Here is an 18,439-nt window from a genome sequence, read left to right on the forward strand (position 1 = left end):
CCGACTCTCAGTTGTCTGTTTAATTAATCATTAATCATAACAATTGGCAAAATTATGACTTTACTTGTTGAGGCACATGACTATTAACTAATTGTTACGTAATATGTCATTGTGGTTATGGCTTTTGAATTAATTTTGAATTAGTTAATAGTATCTTGCTCCTCATCTGTTTTATGGAGCTAATGTTATGGAACATGTCTATTTTAAGTTTAACCCCTATACTGCCTTAAGGTGCTTCATTGTCTCTTATTAATTGCAAATCTAACAAATTCTTAATTGCAGTATCTAATCTTATCATCTGTTCAATTAAAGCATTGCATATCAGTCCAAAAAGATTTTATCTGCTTAATTATTGATATTTACAGTTAATTTGAATATTTACTTTTTACTTTCGGTACTTGAGTACGTTTTAAATCTGATAATTTTGTACTTTTACTCAAGTGATGTTTGAATGGAGGACTTTCTACTTTTACTGGAGTATTTTTTTATTTAGGTATATATACTTTCACTCGAGTATAACTTTTGAGTACTTTTACCACCTCTGAATAAACGCTTCAAAACGGTTCTCCGAAATTAGCCTACAAAAGCAGAAATAGTCCTTTTTATTGAAAATAATTATGTTCACAAAATGCGTTTAGGAAATATTTAAGAAATCGTTGATTTCGTATGAGTAGCCTATACATTCAAGTAGCCTATATCAAGGTTTACTGATTTTTTACAAGATTCTTTTAAAGAATAATAAATATCGTTCGTCACCTGTGTACATCTGCTCACCGCTAATTTCTGATGGTAGTACAGAAGTCTACGCCGAGTCGCCCTCATCGTTTCAAAGAAAAGAACAGCGGCGCGCGCGTCGAGTATTTTGCCTCGTCAGCGCGCGCAGTCAGCGAGGCTCGCGCCGCGGAGCCAGGCGAAATATTAACAAGGATTTTCGCTCATGGTGTTCTAAAACGCTTTGGGGGACACATGTGCCATACTGTGAACCGATAGGTCCGCTCTGAACAGAAGTGATGGGGAGTCGACTCCAAAAGAGTCGATTCCTCGACTCTGAATAGCTTCTGATTCCTCGAATCGACTCTCGGTGTCGACTCTGTTGCTGTGTCCGAAATCGCTCTATTTACTGAATCTCTCATCTAAAGTGCATGGAAGTTGAGTGCACTATAAGCAAGGAGTGAGTGAAATGAAGCGAGCCGCGGTAATACACAGACATCGTGTAGGCTACACCGAGAGCTGTCGCAGAAACTGTCACACATTTATTTGAGTGCTTACTTTAAAAAACAATCACAGCGACTCTTTGTAATTATAGGCTGCTTCCTCCAGGCTAGCTTTATGATGGTACGCTATATATTATTGCATTTGGTTTCCCATGGTAACATGTGTTTATTAACCATACATCATAAAAAATATCAAGAAGAAACGCATCAATAGTGTGCATTATTTTATGTATAGTAGGCTAGGCTATCTAACTCACCTGATCATGTGCGTTTAGCGCCATCACTCAACAACATCCTTTTTCGTGACTTTTCCTAGGTTACGTAAGCCTGTTGATAGCCACGAAAGTCATCGCTAGATTGGACTAATTTAAATGGCCCGCTAAAAGTGTTACGTTTTAATAAGAGGATTTTAGGACTTTGTGTTGGGAGGAAATAATTTAAGTGTGTAACAACAGCAGTTTTGTCTGATTTCTAACCCTGTATTGATGTAAAGTAAACGGAGTCGAGGAGTCGATTCCATAGACTCCCACAGTGGGAGTCGGGAATTGGAGTCGACTCTGCGCTTCACCTGCACATTATTTAAAAGCCGATGCAATTTCATAATCTCACTAATCCAAATCGTGATTTTGGTTTAATTTCAGTCAATCATGCAGCCCTAGATCACAAAACAAATTCTCACCTCACGAGCTGTCTGTCTCGCACGCTAAAATGTCACACCACGTTCGTCATTCACTGTACAGACCAGCCTATAATGATATTATTCTGTTCTTGGATACAAAACTCGTTACTTTACCTTAAAGCTTCGAGTTTCTTCACAAGATGACTTTAGATCTTCCTGTCTTTTTTTCAGTCGTGCAACCGTACACACTTGCAGTTGCAAATCAAAAGTAGGCTACAATAGATGACTTAAAATAAAAGAAGAAAAAAAGAGATGGTTTCCGGCAGTCAGAAGAAAAAAAATACCCAGCTGCCACATTTACAGTCACTCCCTAATCACACGTAGGCCTATTACAAGCTCAGAGGTTGTTCTCTGTTAAACAATATGTATCCTCATTACCAGAAAATATTTACTAGATTTTGAAATTGGGTCTATACTATTGCAGGGTACTTTCTCAGTCATGATGATTTTACTGGAAAGTTTACAGTACTTTGTACAAAGATATTTTATTTGTCTAATACTCTGGGTATTGTTCAGTTGTTCTCATCAAAGGTAAATTGTCCTATTGATAACTGAGTAATTTATTCATTGGTGGTCTTCATTTTTGGAATACAGTTGCAATAATAGCGTTGGACAGTAACAAAGTATTTGAGTTGACGCCATTGGCCACCATAATTTGTTCAATGACATACTACTCACATTTCCAGGGGAATATCCAATCTGTCCGCGCTTACACAAATGCGCATATCCGATTCCTGTCAGATTTATATGAATGAGACCTGAAACAGAATTGGAGATCAGAGTCCATGTGCTTTTCTCCTTCTTACAGTTTGTGGGTCAAGGAAAAAAAAAATGTAATTGGGCCAGCTTAACCATGTAATGCAAATGTGGTCTCACTGATCACAAATGATCCGGTCAGAGAACGGGAGATCCTCGGAGCTTGAGCATCTTCCCCGCAGTTTAAAATGATGTAAAGCTCTATTTGCACAAAGTATTTTGCATTCTTGCATACTGAACTCATTACTTTACTTTACAACTTCAGATTTCTCCACAAAATGATTTTAGATCTTCATGTATTGTATTTTCAACAGTCTTGCTACCACACTCACAGATGCAAATCAAAGAGAAAAAACGTAATCACTTCCTCTGCACTGTATTACAAACCCAGTGGTGGCAGCAGTGTTGACTTTTTTTTTTTTTTTTTTTACAAGCCAGTGTAATAAAACAAAGTTTACTGCTTTAAATGTATGTTCAGAGCTCTGAACCAGTTCAAGGAACGAAAACAAAACGAATGAAATTTTAACAGGAACAGAAACTCTTATTTGAAATTACCATTAACCAGTCCAGTTGATAACGTTATTTTATTGTTCTGTTTAAGATTTTAATTTGGCAGTCAACCAATCATGAATTTAAATAGTACAGCCAATGGCATCCAACATGATTGAAATGCCCACACTCAGCTGTCAAGTCGTCTTATGAAAGGCCCAAGGCAATGTGCTGGCATTAGTTGACATGTTACCATGGCAGTTTATATCCAGCATGGTGTGTTTTGAAGAAGAAGAAGAAGTTTTATTTATATAGCGCCTTTCCGTAGCTCAAGGTCGCTTTACATTTCACAAATACAGTACATTCAGACACTTACATATACATCTATACACATCACATAATACATATAATTGCATTATCCGAAATGCTTGTTAAATAGATATGTTTTTAACTGGGACTTAAATGCACCCACAGTTGAGATGTTTCGTAGTGTAAGAGGCAGATAATTCCATAATTGAGGAGCATTTATACTAAATGACCTTCCACCAACAGTAGACAGACAGAAACGAGGGATGGACAACAAACCAAGTTCAGCTGATCTAAGGGACCGGACAGGGCGGTAAGGGGAGAGTAGGTCAGACAGATATTGGGGAGCAAGACCATTTAATGCTTTGAACGTTAGAAGCAATTCCTTAAAGTGTATACGTGATGATACAGGTAGCCAGTGAAGGTCATGAAGCAGTGGAGTAGTGTGAGCAGAACGCCTAGTGGAGGTGAGAACTCTTGCTGCTGAGAGTTCTTGCGATACGTTTTTTTGGAAGACCAAGAAATAAGGCATTGCAATAGTCCAGACGTGAAGTGATTAATGCGTGAATTAAGGTTTCAGTATCAGCAATGGTGAGAGAAGATCGGAGACGAGCAATATAACGAAGATGGAAAAAAGAGTTTTTAACAAGAGAAGAAATGTGAGGGCCAAAAGATAGATTTGAATCAAATAAAACACCAAGGTTACGGATCGATGACGAAGGCTTAATGTGAGCTCCATGAACATCAAAAGACTGATTCATTGTTTTGACTGTGGCAGTAGAACCAATCAATAATATCTCGATATTAAAATATCATTCAATTTAAGGAAATTCCGGGACATGCAATACTTAATGTCCCTGATACATGCTGTGAGAGCATTGGAGCTGGTGGTGAGGTAGATTTGAATATCATCTGCATAGCAGTGCAACTGAAGTCCATGCTTTCGTATGATGTCAACGAGTGGATATATGTAGATGATAAATAATGGGCCATTATTTATAAACGGCCAAGAGCCGAACCTTGAGTAACACATGTGTGAGTGAAGCAGTAGCAGATCTAAACCCTTGTATAGTGATATAATACTTTCTGTCACTAATGAAACTGCAGGTTAGTATAGAAATTCAGGAAAAGTATTTTTTAAATGATACACACCTTGCTGTCCTAGTTAGTATTGTGGCTTCATGGTCAAACTCTTGTAGTTAGCAAGTCAGCAGAATAGCAAGAAATAAAGTTAGAATTGCAAGATTGATTTATCTTGCAATTTTCATTCTTTCATTCGCTTAACAACTTACTAGTGATTGTGCACAACTGTACCATTTTTTTTATTTTATTTTATTTTATGAAGTCTAAATATTTGTCTGTTATTTATATTCAATAGCCTACACATAAATGTTACCATCACATCGAGGAATGGCTTGGTAAGGCGTGATGTTATAGGAGTCTAAAGATGGTTTCAAAAAGTTCCTTCAGCCTAGAGGTCATTTTACTGAAGTCATTATCCTACAGAAAAGAGAAGGAACAATGTGAATTTAATAAAAATAAGACAGTATATGGGCAATTTTTATTTTTACTATTTGCAAGCCCTGAGTGATACTCACCCTGTTGGAAGTGCAGTGATGAAAAGTGTATTCGATATCTGAGAGAAACTGTTGCACTGTTTGATAATCGTCATTCTTCAGGTTCATCTTCACTCTGCCCAGCATAATGGGACCACAAATGTTCTCACTGTTTTCTGGAACCTGAACACCAGCAGTGGACACGTCACATACTGTACATTTACATTAAATAATGACACAGAGGCAGATGAAGCTGCTAAAGGTGAAATTTACATTGATGCAGGGGTCAGTCACGCTCTCATGTAGCAGGTGTAACAGCAAACACTGGCAGTGCTGAAAGAGAAAAGACAGACAAACAAACATATCTGTAAGTGTTAAAGGAATAGTTCTCACAATTTTCCTTTTTTTTTTTTTTCCTAAATAATGCAATAATTTTTTTGGACCCCATTGACTTCCATTGTACAGACAAAAAGTTTTACCAGTGTGTACTGAGAGACTGGACTGCTCAAAACATCCTGTTGGGTCTTTTGACTGGAATCCTCCATATTCTTCATCACACAGAATGTGCAGCTCCACTGGCTTATGTACAGACAAAACACACAATATTACACAGAGTCAAATATGATTTATCTAAACCAGCATGTTCTCTCTCTCTCTCTCTCTCTCTCTCTCTCTCTCTCTCTCTCTCTCTCTCTCTCTCTCTCTCTCTCTCTCTCTCTCTCTCTCTCTCTCACCCAGGTGAGTCTCCATCTGCAGCTGGAATGTGACATTGTGAATGAAAAGCTCGTGGACATTCATCACAGCACACGAGATCTCCCTCAGAGTCACACACGAAACACACGTCATCATTCTGCTGAGACAAGAGTTTATCAAGAAGAAAAAAACTGTACGGGCTTAAAGCACATTTTAAATGTGATGTTTTGACCTGACTGTAATTGTGACTGAGAGTGTCTTACTAGGTATTGATCCAGTTCTTGGCAGATCTCACAATCACAGTTGACTGTATGCAGTTCCAAAACTCTTTTCTGGAAAGTATGTGAAAACACATCAGTAGCCCATTGTGTATACTGCAACAAAACTTGATCGGCTGTTGCCATCCCACAGACAGACTGGCAGTCTATGCTTTAGTGGTGAGACACCAGTAGGTGGCGACAAGAGACTGTCACTGAAACTGCACTATATGAAATCAGAATAGCATACCAGCCAACTTTTGTATGTAAGAATATAAGAGTGCAATTTACAAATGTACAAAGTTAAATTTATATAAGAGTAGAATGCTATGCTATCCTGAATTCAACCCCTCTTTATCACTGAATAATTAGTTTAAACAATTAGTTTAAAAATACTGATTAATTCAGGAACATAATCTTTTAATTTCAGAATAGCATTATGAATACAACATTTATTATTAATGAGAGCCAAGAAATAGCTGCCCCGAGTTATAGAACATAATACACAAAGATGAACATCTGAGGATATGTTACTGAAACAACAATCTCATACAACTTACTAAAATGTATTATGTTCCATGTAATAAGTATTTCAACCACGGAAAAATGTTCTGCTATTCAATGATCATAGGATTAGATAGCTCGAAAAATGAATAATAGTCTCTAATAATACCAGTTTAATAATAGTCTACCACCTGAGGGTTTTACAGCATTAGTTGAGAGATTTTTTTCAAATTGAAATGAGATCAGAATCGAATTATGAAATTTGTGTAAATACCCAGCCATAATACAAACATCACTCATTGTAAACACTGTAACAACATGTAAACCTAAGTCAGTGATTTTTTTGTTTTTTTATATCAAAAAGTATTAAATTAAATGAAATGCTTTGTTTTCCAATATACTGCAACTCTTCTGAAGCCATAAAATAGATTTGCGTGAGTAGCAGGTCCTAATTGAAATGCTTACTTTTTTCTTCTGCCTGTTTAAATCAGTAATTGCGTGTGAATTGTATTGGCCCTCACAAGTGTAGTAGGTCTATTATTGCCTTATGTGAATATGAAAAAAAATTATTCCACATAAATCATGAAATCACACATAATCTTGTTTCTTGGGACATTTTCCAGGTGTCCGTAGGAATGAATACAAATGTAAAACAACATCAAAAGGCCAACTAAAGTGCCTTGAAACTTGCAGCATTATTCGACGTGTTGACGTAATTTACACTGAAACAGAAAGTCAAAGCGGGACATATCTTACAGCTCCTCAACCTTTTTAAAATAGCCAATAGCGTTTTGTTTATATCACAGCATGGCCAGAGGCATTGAGCTCAGTTTTCTCCTAATCGCTTATCCATTTCTCCTCCATATCCTTTAAAATATAGCATTCTGTGTAGAATCCAGATAGGTTTGATTTGTTTACTTGCATGCACCGACTCGTGTATATAATCCGCTCTCTGCTCTTGTGTCTCTGGAGCGGAGCAGACTGTGTGCACCGCAGCGGTTCACTTAACACTAACATGAAACCAGATTTATATTTGCCCCAATGGAAAGCATATTTAGTGTCTGAATCATTCCCTATCCTCTATATGGTGCACTATATTCCATTCACCATGTAGAAAACACTATTAAATATGTGAACAAGTGATACATTTCAGCCGCAGCTTCAGCGTCTATTTATAGTGTAGGGGACGGGACACTTCAAATTCTAGAAAGCATTTGATTGAACAGAAAATCTGAAGAAAATCTAACGTGCAGAGTGATGTCATCAAAACCCCTGATCCACATTGGCGGAAGTGACAGACTGTAAGTTATGAATGCTTATATTTTCTAAAACTTTTGTGACAGCTCAATGTAACCGCCTTGTCTGTTAATAGCCACAGTTTGTTTCCCTGAAGATTTTTACATTTTCTATTCCTCTTATGTAATATTTCATTTTACCGTTATAAGTTTTCCAAGGGGCTTTCCATGGGCAACAATGTCTTTCCTCCATGTTCCATCTGGTTTGTTCAATCTGACGAAATCCTCAGGGCTCAGCCAGAAGTTCTCTGTTCTTATGCATCTCCCACAACGCCCTGAGATAAAGACAAAACTGAGTGCAAAAGTCTTGTACCGCTGCAGTCAAGCACTGTATTTACATTCATTGTTAATATGAAAGATTACAGATAACTTGACTTTAGATTTTATAGCTAGAAATGTAAAACACTTGACAACATATTAATATAGTAATTATTATGAAAGCATTCCCACTCACACACCTGAGGCAAAGCGATGTTTGTGTAGAATGCCAGACTCAGAACCGCAGGTTACAGGTAGAGTTGGACCTTCAAACATGCTCATGTCAATACCACCTCCACCACCACCATCATCATTATCATTCTCTTGATTGTCATTGATCTTCTCATCTGATCAGGGAAAATAATATTTTATTAAATATCTTTCTGAATAACTGTTAGATCTTATTTAAAGGAATATTTATTTTCTATTTATAAATATAAAATCATTTACTCACCCTGTTGTTCCAAACCCACAGAGCTTTTTTTATTCTGCAAAACATAAAAGGAGAAACGTTGATGAAGATCTTGGTCACACTTAAAGGGTTAGTTCAACCAAAAATGAAATATATGTCATTAATGACTCACCCTAATGTCGTTCCACACCCGTAAGACTCATCTTACGGTTCATCTTCAGAACACAGTTTAAGATATTTTATATTTAGTCCGAGAGCTTTTCTGTTCCTCCAATGTGAGTGTATGCACACTATACTGTCCATGTCCAGAACGGGAATAAAAACATCACCAAAGTAGTCCATATGGGACATCACTTAGTTCATTAGAATCTCTTGAAGCATCGAAAATACATTTTGGTCCAAAAATAACAAAACTACAACTTTATTCAGCATTGAGTTCTCTTCCGGGTTTGTTTTCAGTCGTCAAATAAAGATTCGAACGGTTATGAATCAGTGTATTGGTTCATGATTCAGATCGGCAATGTCACGTGATTTCAGCAGTTTGCCAGTTTGACACACGATCCGAATCATGAATCAATACGCTGATTCATAACCGTTCGAATGTATTTTCAATGCTTCAAGAGATTCTAATGAACTAACTGATGTCCCATATGGACTACTCTGATGATGTTTTTATTCCCTTTCTGGACATGGACAGTATAGTGTGCATACACTTGCATACGCACTCGGACTAAATATAAAATATCTTAAATTGTGTTCTGAAGATGAATGGAGGTCTTACGGGTGAGGAACAACATAGGGTGAATCATTAATGATATAAATTTTATTTTGGGGTAAATAACCCTTTAACTTATGTCACATTTGAAAGCTTCAGTCTAGAAAGGATAAAGGGATAGTTCACCCGAACATTCAAATGCTGTAGTAATTCTGAACTATCCCTTCAAGTCCTCAATCAAATCTGAAAAACATCCAAAAGCTCCAAACCTGTGTTTCCTGAACCTTGCATTTCATAAAGTTTATAGATGAAAGAAAGCCATCCTATGAATAGAAAACAGCACAAAGTTACAATATGCCATAAACATATACAGTATGTCATCATTAGTTTCAGTGAAGTTATCTTCACTGTGTCCATTTTTATATTAGGTAACCCTTATTTGAATTTATATCAGGGAACTTGTTATTTGATCTTGAATTTCTCAAACGAGTTTAAGATAATTATATTTGCACTCAGGTGGATTAGTTAGTAACTGCTTTAGTATTGAATAATTACCGAAACCTGTCTTACGCACCTGTATGAGCTTCTGGAGTGGAATGCCGCTGCAAAGGATGCTGGTCCTCCACTTCTTGTTCCTTTCCATCATCCCAAACCTCTCAAACTCAGTGGGCTTGAACCACTGGCCTTCACTGAAGATGCACTTCTGTTCTAAAGACAGAAAAACTGTTTATTCAACCACTACTGGAATTAATGGTCAGCATCTGGATGTTAGATGATCCAGAATTACAATCTCGAGACATTCAACAACTTAGCTCCTCATAACATTACTGAATTCTTTAACATATATAGAAATGTTTCTGCACCTACTGTTGTAATATTTCTTTAAATGCAAGACGCCATCTTTACAACCACATGTAACAGGAAGTTGAGATTTATTTAGTCCTGCAGACGATTCAGAAACAAGTTCAATCAGATCAGTTAGACAGCAGATGTGTGTGTAATGTGCACGTCCTCATTTTTTAAAGAACATACTTGATTCAGTACTGCTTTGTCATTTTATTAATAAAAATGCTTTATACTCACTGGGGAAGTTTTGTCTCTTGGCTTGTTTCTTCTTGGATGTGCAAAGGGAGGACAACTCCATCTTGTCTCTTCTTACAGCTTTATTTCTTTCTCTTTTTATTCCTTAATGTCCTTTATTTCTAATCCTTTTCTCACTAAGCCCGTCAGATACCGTAATGCTCTCAAAGAGTATTTAATGAAGGAGGATGTCCTATCTTCAGCATTTTTTGAACAGCAGGAAGTGGACCGGTTCCTTCATGTTGATTCGTCTGTGGTGCAGTAGCTCCCTCCCACATTCACAGAAACGAAACTGAAAACTGGTTCCTGTCTTTACATCTGAATGAAAATAAAATGAGAAAACATTCACAAAAGGATATTACACTTTGGCTTGTCCTAATGCATTCTTCAGAAACTTCTTGTTAATGGATATTTAGAGCAGTATTGTTTGTTTAATATTTCATTCCTGCAGGATTCGCTCAAACACAGATAAACATGAACATTTTACTCTCAAAATATAGGAATACTAGCCTGACAAGCCAGACCCACATCAAGATGTTTGGTCTGGAAACTCACCATTGACAGTGCTCAATCCGAGGGGTGGGATAAACGGTTGTCTTTCAAACTCCCTCTGCGCGTGTTAGGGTCAAGGGGGTAATCTAGCGCTCGGAAAGCGTTCCACCCCTAGGGGCTGCCATTGCTAACCAAGCCATCACCTGCTGTTAGCATCCCATTGACTCCCATTCATTTTTGAGTCACTTTGACAGTGAATAACTTTACATCTGAGACGTTTAAAGACTCCATTTGTCCATTGTTTATTTCTAAAGAAACACGACAATGCATAAAAGGCTCCGTTACCTTGTATATTACACTATCACCCCGCAGAAGCTGTTTTTGTAAAAATAGGCTAACGATTGCGTCATAACCAACGCGACTCTGTCGCACAGTTGAGAAATTACCGTATAGACCTGAGGAGACGCTCGAAGGCAATCTTTTACTGTCTATGAGACAGTCGGGGGGACGTGGAGACATAAAGTCTGATAAAGTCAAGGGGGAAGAATGGGGAGAAGCCCATAGTGAGCCAAAAGCAACGGGAGAAAATATTTAAACAACGTGATTCAGCTTTCACTTTCCACAACTACTAGAAGACCTACAGCTGTCAGACAGGAGGCTCACGTCACATCTACGTCGTCAAGCTCAGTCTGAGCCTGCGCAGTTCGCTCAGCCATCAGGAAGTGAGTGCTCCTATACTGACATCACTTAACGCCGTAGAAGGCAATGGGATCGCTCCGTCCATTTCTTTTACTGTCTATGGTAGAAGGCAATGGGATCGCTCCGTCCATTTCTTTTACTGTCTATGGTAGAAGGCAATGGGATCGCTCCGTCCATTTCTTTTACTGTCTATGGTTAGGGTGCCAGCGCTACACCAACCAAAGCAACGACGGTGAAGCAGAGCTCTTTGATAGATTAAACATTCACCGTATCCGGTCGGCTAAACTCCGAACACATCTTCCCTTTTTAAGAATGACTTCAGTGCCGTTCTTTGTTCTTTTCTCAGAGAAAAGCTTAACTCCAAGTCTTCCAGAATCGCAGTGAAAGCTGATTTGAAAGACCAGTGTCTGTGTTTCCTAGACAACAGAAGCACGCAAACGCAACTCGGCCGTCGTCATTATGGCCCCGCCCGCCGACTCTATACACGATGTGATTGGCCCGTCCAGATTGTGAGGAATACAGCTCAGTAGGGATGGGCGATACCACTTATTTTGTTTTCGATACGATACCGATACTTTCAAGGCCAGTATCCCCGATATCGATACCGATACGATACTTTTAAACTTATTTTTTTTAATTATTAAATATATTAAATTATCTAAATGACTAAGAGTACCCACTTAACATAAAAATATAAACATAAAAATACCCACTTAACATATTTGAAAGGTATTTTAACATTCAATATGCCTTAATTGCAACTTATTAGATCCTAATTTTTTAACACATGGATAAAATGTTTAGTAGAAGTGAAATTAACCATGGAAATCTACAAATACTAGCCTATTTGAACTACGGCTACTGTAGAGCCTGCCAGTGACTGAACGTTGCACCCATAAAATGCAACCTTTTTATTCTGATAGTGATTTATATTAGCATTAGTTACAGCATAGAACATGATCAATTTCAACTTTTAACAAGCATTATTCTGGGCTGTGTGTTCAAAATCATCTATGGTTTCTTATGACCATATTAATTGTGCTAATTAACTGAGACTTCTTACAGCTCTTACAGGTTGTTGGCCTTGTTTGTTTCGTTGCTTCTATTGCTCTCCCCTTTTTTGTAAGTCGCTTTGGATAAAAGTGTCTGCTAAATGATAAAATGTAAATGTTATAATAGTTTTGGGAAACACAGTTCTGTTTGAATAGTCATCAGTGAACGAACGCTCTCTCTGTGATCGATTGGTTCTGTCTTGTAGCGTTTGCATGCATTCAGGTCATGGTTAAGATGAGCAGGAAAATAGTCCTATACTACACAATTAACATAGTTTATTTGTATTGTATGCATTAAATAATATTTTTAAATAAACAAAATTACTGGTTAAAAAACAAAAACACCTTAGTATCGATATTTTTATTTGAGTATTGATACTTTCGATGCTCACACCAGTATCGATATATCGATCCTTCATATCGATACGCCCATCCCCACTCAGAAGGGTATTGAGAGTTCCTAGACGACGCTTGCGGGCAGATTAAATTTGCTGCCGCTAGGGTGTGTCTAGATTTCTAGGCTATAGGAATACATAGAGTTGTGTAAATTATTAACATTATTATTGTAATGTCAGTTAGTAAATCTAAAAAATATATATATATATACTAAAGTTATAAGTGCAATATTGTGGTGTTAAAGGGTTAGTTCATCCAAAAACGAAAATTAGCCAATGAGTTACTCACCTTCAAGCAATGTCAGCCCAAAATTTGAAGCCCAAAAAAGTGCTTCCATCCATTGTAGAAGTAATCCACACGGCTCCAGCGGATTAATAAAGGCCTTCTGAAGTAAATATATGTTTTGTTTTTTTGTTTGTTTTGTTAGAGAAATATCCACATACAGCATGCTATAAAGTAAAATATTTAGCTTCCAGCGGACCGCCTTCTGTATATCACTTCAGAAGCCTTTATTAACCCCCCAGTGCCTACTCACTTAAAAATGTTGGGTTAAAAATAACCCAACACGTAACCCAACTGTGGGTTGGTATAGCACCTTCCCAACGTTGGGTTATTTTAACCCAATGCATTGGGTTAAAAAACAGTTGGGTTAAAAGTAACCCAACAGTTGAGTTAAATATTTATTTTTATTCAAGCCATTATTTTAATAAATAAAATACCCATTGTTTTCAAATACAGATTTTTTTATTTGTATAAAACAATACATGTGCTTTAAAATATATATTTTAAATGTCAAACTAAATATTGGGGAGTAAATATTTATTGTAAATATACATAAATGTGTAAATATTAAATTCAAAATACACAGCACACATAATACACAAAAATGTACATAAGGTAAACATACATAAAAGGTGTACATACAAAACAAAAATTAAAAATGAACACAACAAATATTAAATTAAAAACCTATACAAATATGGACAGAATACACAAATTCATAATATTAAATTCTTCCAGAAATAAACAACTTTATTTAAAAATCTACATTGTACACTGTATGCCTTGATGTGTTGTAAACATACCTTAAGTAGCAAAACAAATACAAATTATGATAATCAAAGTTTTTAATGAGGCAGCAAAATATATATTCAAGTTTGCATGCTACAAAATCTCCCAAATGGGGCAGAGGTCTTTGGATAGTTCATGTCATAAATAAATAAAAAATCTGAAACATACAGCCAGTGCTTGAAATAAGGTCTTCTGTTCAACTGCCTCCACAATGAAAATTAAAATCAGCGAGGTCTCTTTGTCCCCAAGCATCGTCATGTGGATCCTGGCTTGTCTCACTGTTCAGCTAATGCTCCATGTTAGTTCCAACCTTAAAAGAATAAAAAAAAGTTCAGATTGCTTGCACTGTGACAACATCAGCAGTGTTAAATTACGTAAAAGTTACAATGAAGCAGTGTTGTACTGAATTAAACAAATTGTCACTAATTAGTCATTACATCTGCTGTTCATTTTTCACCAATCAACATACTAATCCTCATGCTGTTTCAAACCTGTAAGACTTCGGTTCATCTTCTGAACACAGAAAGGCCTAGAAACGCAGTAAAGATATTAATGTAATCTATGTGACTCCAGTAATTCAACCTCAGTTTTATGAAGTGACAAGCGTATATTCTATCCCTTAACCATAATTTACCACTTTATTTACAAAATATTAATCTCAACACATGTTCACGAGAGCCCCTTGACGCATGCGTGTTGTGTTGAAAAGAGAGCAAATGTTGTTGTGTTATGTTTTTTTTGTGTTGTTGTTGCAAAAAGCACTCGTGTCGCTTTGTAAAACTGAGGTTAGACCACTTGAATCCCGTGGATTACTTTAATGCTGTCTGTCCTGGGTCTTAAAGTGGTAGTTGCGTAGGTTGTCAATGGAGGGACAGAAACCTCACAGATTTCTTTAACATTTGTGTTTCAAAGAACAACGAAAGTCTTACAACGACACGAGGGTAATTCATGAGATAGTTTACCCAAAAATAAAATGACTCCATGATTTACTCTCCCTCAAGCCAACCTAGGTGTGTATGACATTCTTCTTTCAGACAAATACAATCTGAGTTATATTAATAAATATCCTGGCTCTTCCAAGCTTTATAATGGAAGCCCATAATTTGAAGCCCAAAAATACATCCATCCATTATAAAAGTGCTTCACACGGCTCCGGAGCTTAATAAGAACCCATTGAAGTGAATTGATGGGATTGTGTAAGAAAAATATCTATATTTACCACGTTATAAAGTAAAATATCTAGCTTCCAGTGGACCGCCTTAAGTATTCAACTTCTGAAAAAAGCGTAACTCGTGTGAGAATAACGTCGGACGTAGTGTAAAAAAGCGTAAATGCCGAGACGATTAAGTTGGACGTAGCGTAAGCGTTTTGAATTGCGAGAGGCGTTACACTTTCTTTGTAAGTTGAATAAGGAAGGCTGTCTGTCGAAAATTTGTTATTTTAGTCAATAAAGTTTTAAATATGGATATTTTTTCTACAAAAACCCATCGATTCACCTCAGAAGGCCCTTATTAACCTCATGGAGCCGTATGGATTACTTTCATAATGGATGGATGCACTTTTTGGGCTTCAAATTTTGACCATTATAATGCTTGGATTATTCAGGACATTTATTAATAACTGATTGTGTTCGTCTGAAAGAAGAATGTCATATACACCTAGGATGACTTGAGGGTGAGTACATTATGGGATATTTTTGGGGTGAACTATTGGGTAATCTATTAACAAGCAAAATCACTAAAGGAAATAATAAATGGATGCATATGAGCAGTGCACTTTATCAAAGCTAATTTGATAGTGTTGCTTTTACTTACAGGCTGATGGGTGAATGTAATTAAGCTTCTCTTCATTTCAGCATATGTTGGACACACCATTTTGTCCATTTGTGAGGTATGGCAATGATGGCAGGAAGGCAGGAAGGGTTTTAAAGGCAATTTCTCCATGATCATCTTTGAAAGACAAGTTTACAGGAAAAAAAAACAGTTTTCACCTATACCAAATGTGTGGACCTGATTTCATATGCAGTTAGACACAACCAAAACAACTTATTGAAATTAAAACATACTGTATGAAAATGAGAGAAGACAGCTGAAAAAAAATAATAATAAACTGGTTGTTTCCCAAACAAGCTGGTTCTGTAGTGGCCCCTGCACTGCACATTGGCCTATCTAATGTTATTCAACTTACCAGCTTGTTAGTAGAGACTCCAAACCCGGAAATGTGCATCAGATAAGGAAGACGTCGAACTTGTGTACTATTGGTGATACTCCAGGACTAGAGTCGAGAACCACTGAGATCCAATCCTTCCTCTGCATTAGAATGAAGCAGGGGGAAAAAAAATAACCAGAAAAGTATACTAGTCTTGAAAAATAATTGTGTACAACTTGTTTCAATATCGTACTCACCTTTAATTAAATGGCAGAGGTTCAACTGTTCTAGTCTTTGCTTCACAAATGAATCCATTGGTCTACAACACAGGTATATAACACATTTAGTACAACATATTTAAAATATAGGCAAAAACTGTCATAGCTTCATTCGAAAACGTACTTTAGTTGTATGATTTAGCTACTCCTGTAATACGTTTAATAGTAACATGCATGATATATATTCATATGACAACATTCATTATGAATATAGGCCTACCACATTTCCGCCAAATTATCATAGTTGCAGTTTGTGTTAACTTACTACGGTAAAACTAGGTAATTTGTGGGTTGGAAAACATTCTAACTGTTGTGAACTAACGTTAAAATTGTTAGCACAATATTTCAGTTTTCTGCGTCAATGCTGTTGTGAATATCTGCACTCATTCATCTCACAACAGATATTTAGAGTAGTAAGTTATACTGTTGGATATTCGGCGAATTCAAACGCTTCTCCCTGGATCTCACAGCGCTGCTGTGGTGTCGTGTGACCGGGTCTGAGCTCGCGCTGCACGGGCCGAGCTGATAATGCTCCGCGCGGCATCAGATAGTGATTTCAGACTAGGCATAAGTTACTTACTTTCTTTATCGCCGTATTAAGTTTCTAAATAGGTACACTAGAATAATGTTTTTACTTTATTACTGCTAGCGAGCTAACTGGGATAGCTAACGTATGGTTTATTTCTATCTCATTTTTCCAGAGAGCATTAAAGTGATTTTTTTAAATAAAATTCAGTTTTCGACTATATTCAACGTTTCAGTACACAATACATAATGTTATAAGAATTATATTCATAAAAAAATGGCATGTCTTACCTTTCATTTCATAATCAGGCTGCAGCAGCGTCTTCTGTTGGCAGTAACTGGACGGTTTGCCGTTAAAATTTGAACAGTCACTGGGGAAACCGTATTTAACCCAACGGCCGGGTTATTACTAAAAATAACCCAACGATGTTAAAATAACCCAACATTTTGCAAAATAACCCAACATATTGACCCAATATGTGTAACCCAACGGTTGGGTTAAAAAAATAACCCAACGTTTTTTAGTGTGTATATATAGCAGATGTTGTATTTATAACTGACTTGTACTGAACTTTTCATGTAATAGTGTTGCCCTTTTCAGGGAAGCCTTACAACATCAGTCACGTCAAGTCAAGTCAAATCAAATCAAATCACCTTTATTTATATATTGCTTTATACAAAAAAGATTGTTTCAAAGAAGCTTTACAGTAATAAGCAAATAATGCATTTCAGCTGTTGTTCAGCTGTAAAATAATTAGGGCCGGGACTTTAACGCGTTAATTAAGATTAATTAACTACGGGACTTTAACGCGTTAATTAATTACGCAAAAAAAAAAAAAAAAATTAATCGCACTTATTTTTGCCCCGCGGAACGTTTTTCAATGAATGAGTTTTGACGGACCGATTATACTGGAACACCAACTAGCGCTCATGAGTCACGACAACAACCATGAAAACAACAAACCGTAGTGAACATGAACGATGAAGCTGATGAGACCGCTTTGCTTGGCCCCGTGGATGGGAAATTTAGTTTTAAAAAACGAGATGATGGTAGCGTCGACAAGAGCATGGTTGTGTGCAAGCTATACAACAGGGGTATCCAAAGTCGGTCCTGGAGGGCCACTGACGTCCTGCAGTTTAGCTCCAGCTTGCCTCAATACACTGCTAAAGTTTCTAGTATGCCTAATAAGACCTTAATGAGCTGGTACAGGTGTGTTTAATTGGGGTTAGAGCTAAACTCAGCAGAACAGTGGCCCTCCAGGAGCAGGATTGGACACCCCTGCTATACAACAAGGAATTAGCGTATCACCGCAGCACATCGAGCCTCAAATATCACAAATATGCTTTTGCTACACTTAATGGCAAACATTGCACTGGTCTGCTGGACTGAAATAAATAAACAATATTTTGTTGATTAAGCTTATGTATTCAGTCATTATTCAATGGTATACTAAAAATACATGTGAAAAATTACTTCTCATTGTTCTCAGGTAAAATATTTATATGCGATTAAAATGCGATTAATTTCGATTAATTAATTACAAAGCCTCTAATTAATTAGATT

At 36.8% G+C, this 18,439-nt stretch overlaps 2 protein-coding genes and 1 long non-coding RNA gene across 9 annotated transcripts in view; all 3 read right to left on the reverse strand.

Annotated features, from left to right (window-relative positions):
- The window catches only part of LOC137094371 (uncharacterized), a 42,379-nt gene extending 40,267 nt beyond the window's left edge, over window positions 1–2,112 (reverse strand). For 3 of the 4 annotated variants that reach the window (XM_067460016.1, XM_067460007.1, XM_067459988.1), the window contains exon 1: window positions 2,008–2,112. The gene's annotated coding sequence lies outside the window, so the exon portion shown is untranslated. Of the gene's footprint in view, window positions 1–756; window positions 949–2,007 lie in introns of those variants that run through there. The other variant, XM_067459998.1, reaches the window with a different exon arrangement.
- A 1,113-nt stretch (window positions 2,113–3,225) lies between these two features.
- Window positions 3,226–10,444, reverse strand: LOC137094343 (nuclear body protein SP140-like protein). 4 transcript variants are annotated; one of them, XM_067459944.1, is made up of 13 exons: window positions 10,218–10,444; window positions 10,002–10,076; window positions 9,709–9,842; window positions 9,404–9,457; window positions 8,462–8,495; window positions 8,208–8,354; window positions 7,891–8,024; window positions 5,957–6,025; window positions 5,735–5,817; window positions 5,480–5,579; window positions 5,274–5,333; window positions 5,043–5,183; window positions 3,226–4,944 (listed from the first exon to the last, which is right to left on the reverse strand). In XM_067459944.1, exons 1-13 carry the CDS (start codon window positions 10,276–10,278, stop codon window positions 4,876–4,878), a joined length of 1,161 nt encoding a protein of 386 aa, XP_067316045.1. In that variant the 5' UTR covers window positions 10,279–10,444; the 3' UTR covers window positions 3,226–4,875. The 4 variants fall into 4 exon arrangements, with proteins under 4 accessions (XP_067316045.1, XP_067316037.1, XP_067316028.1 ...); XM_067459936.1 differs by having other exon boundaries at window positions 5,735–5,850; XM_067459927.1 differs by having other exon boundaries at window positions 5,735–5,853.
- A 3,473-nt stretch (window positions 10,445–13,917) lies between these two features.
- On the reverse strand, window positions 13,918–17,403 carry LOC137094452 (uncharacterized). Its single transcript, XR_010908655.1, has 5 exons — window positions 17,167–17,403; window positions 16,330–16,391; window positions 16,112–16,233; window positions 15,739–15,873; window positions 13,918–14,234 (listed from the first exon to the last, which is right to left on the reverse strand). It is a non-coding gene; the product is annotated as an uncharacterized lncRNA (long non-coding RNA).
- Between the last annotated feature and the right edge of the window lie 1,036 nt (window positions 17,404–18,439).

Source organism: Pseudorasbora parva, chromosome 2, assembly GCF_024679245.1.
Source record: "Pseudorasbora parva isolate DD20220531a chromosome 2, ASM2467924v1, whole genome shotgun sequence".
In the NCBI taxonomy this organism is placed as follows: Eukaryota; Metazoa; Chordata; class Actinopteri; order Cypriniformes; family Gobionidae; genus Pseudorasbora; species Pseudorasbora parva.

Coding starts and splice junctions, on each gene's coding strand:
- LOC137094343 (XM_067459927.1), bottom strand. CDS start 10,278: ATGGAGTTGTCCTCCCTTTGCACATCCAAGAAGAAACAAGCCAAGAGA. Junction 8,355..8,461: donor TGTGGGTTTGGAACAACAGG/GTGAGTAAATGA, acceptor TTCCCTGATCAG/ATGAGAAGATCAATGACAAT. Junction 6,026..7,890: donor CCCTTGGAAAACTTATAACG/GTAAAATGAAAT, acceptor CATACTTTCCAG/AAAAGAGTTTTGGAACTGCA.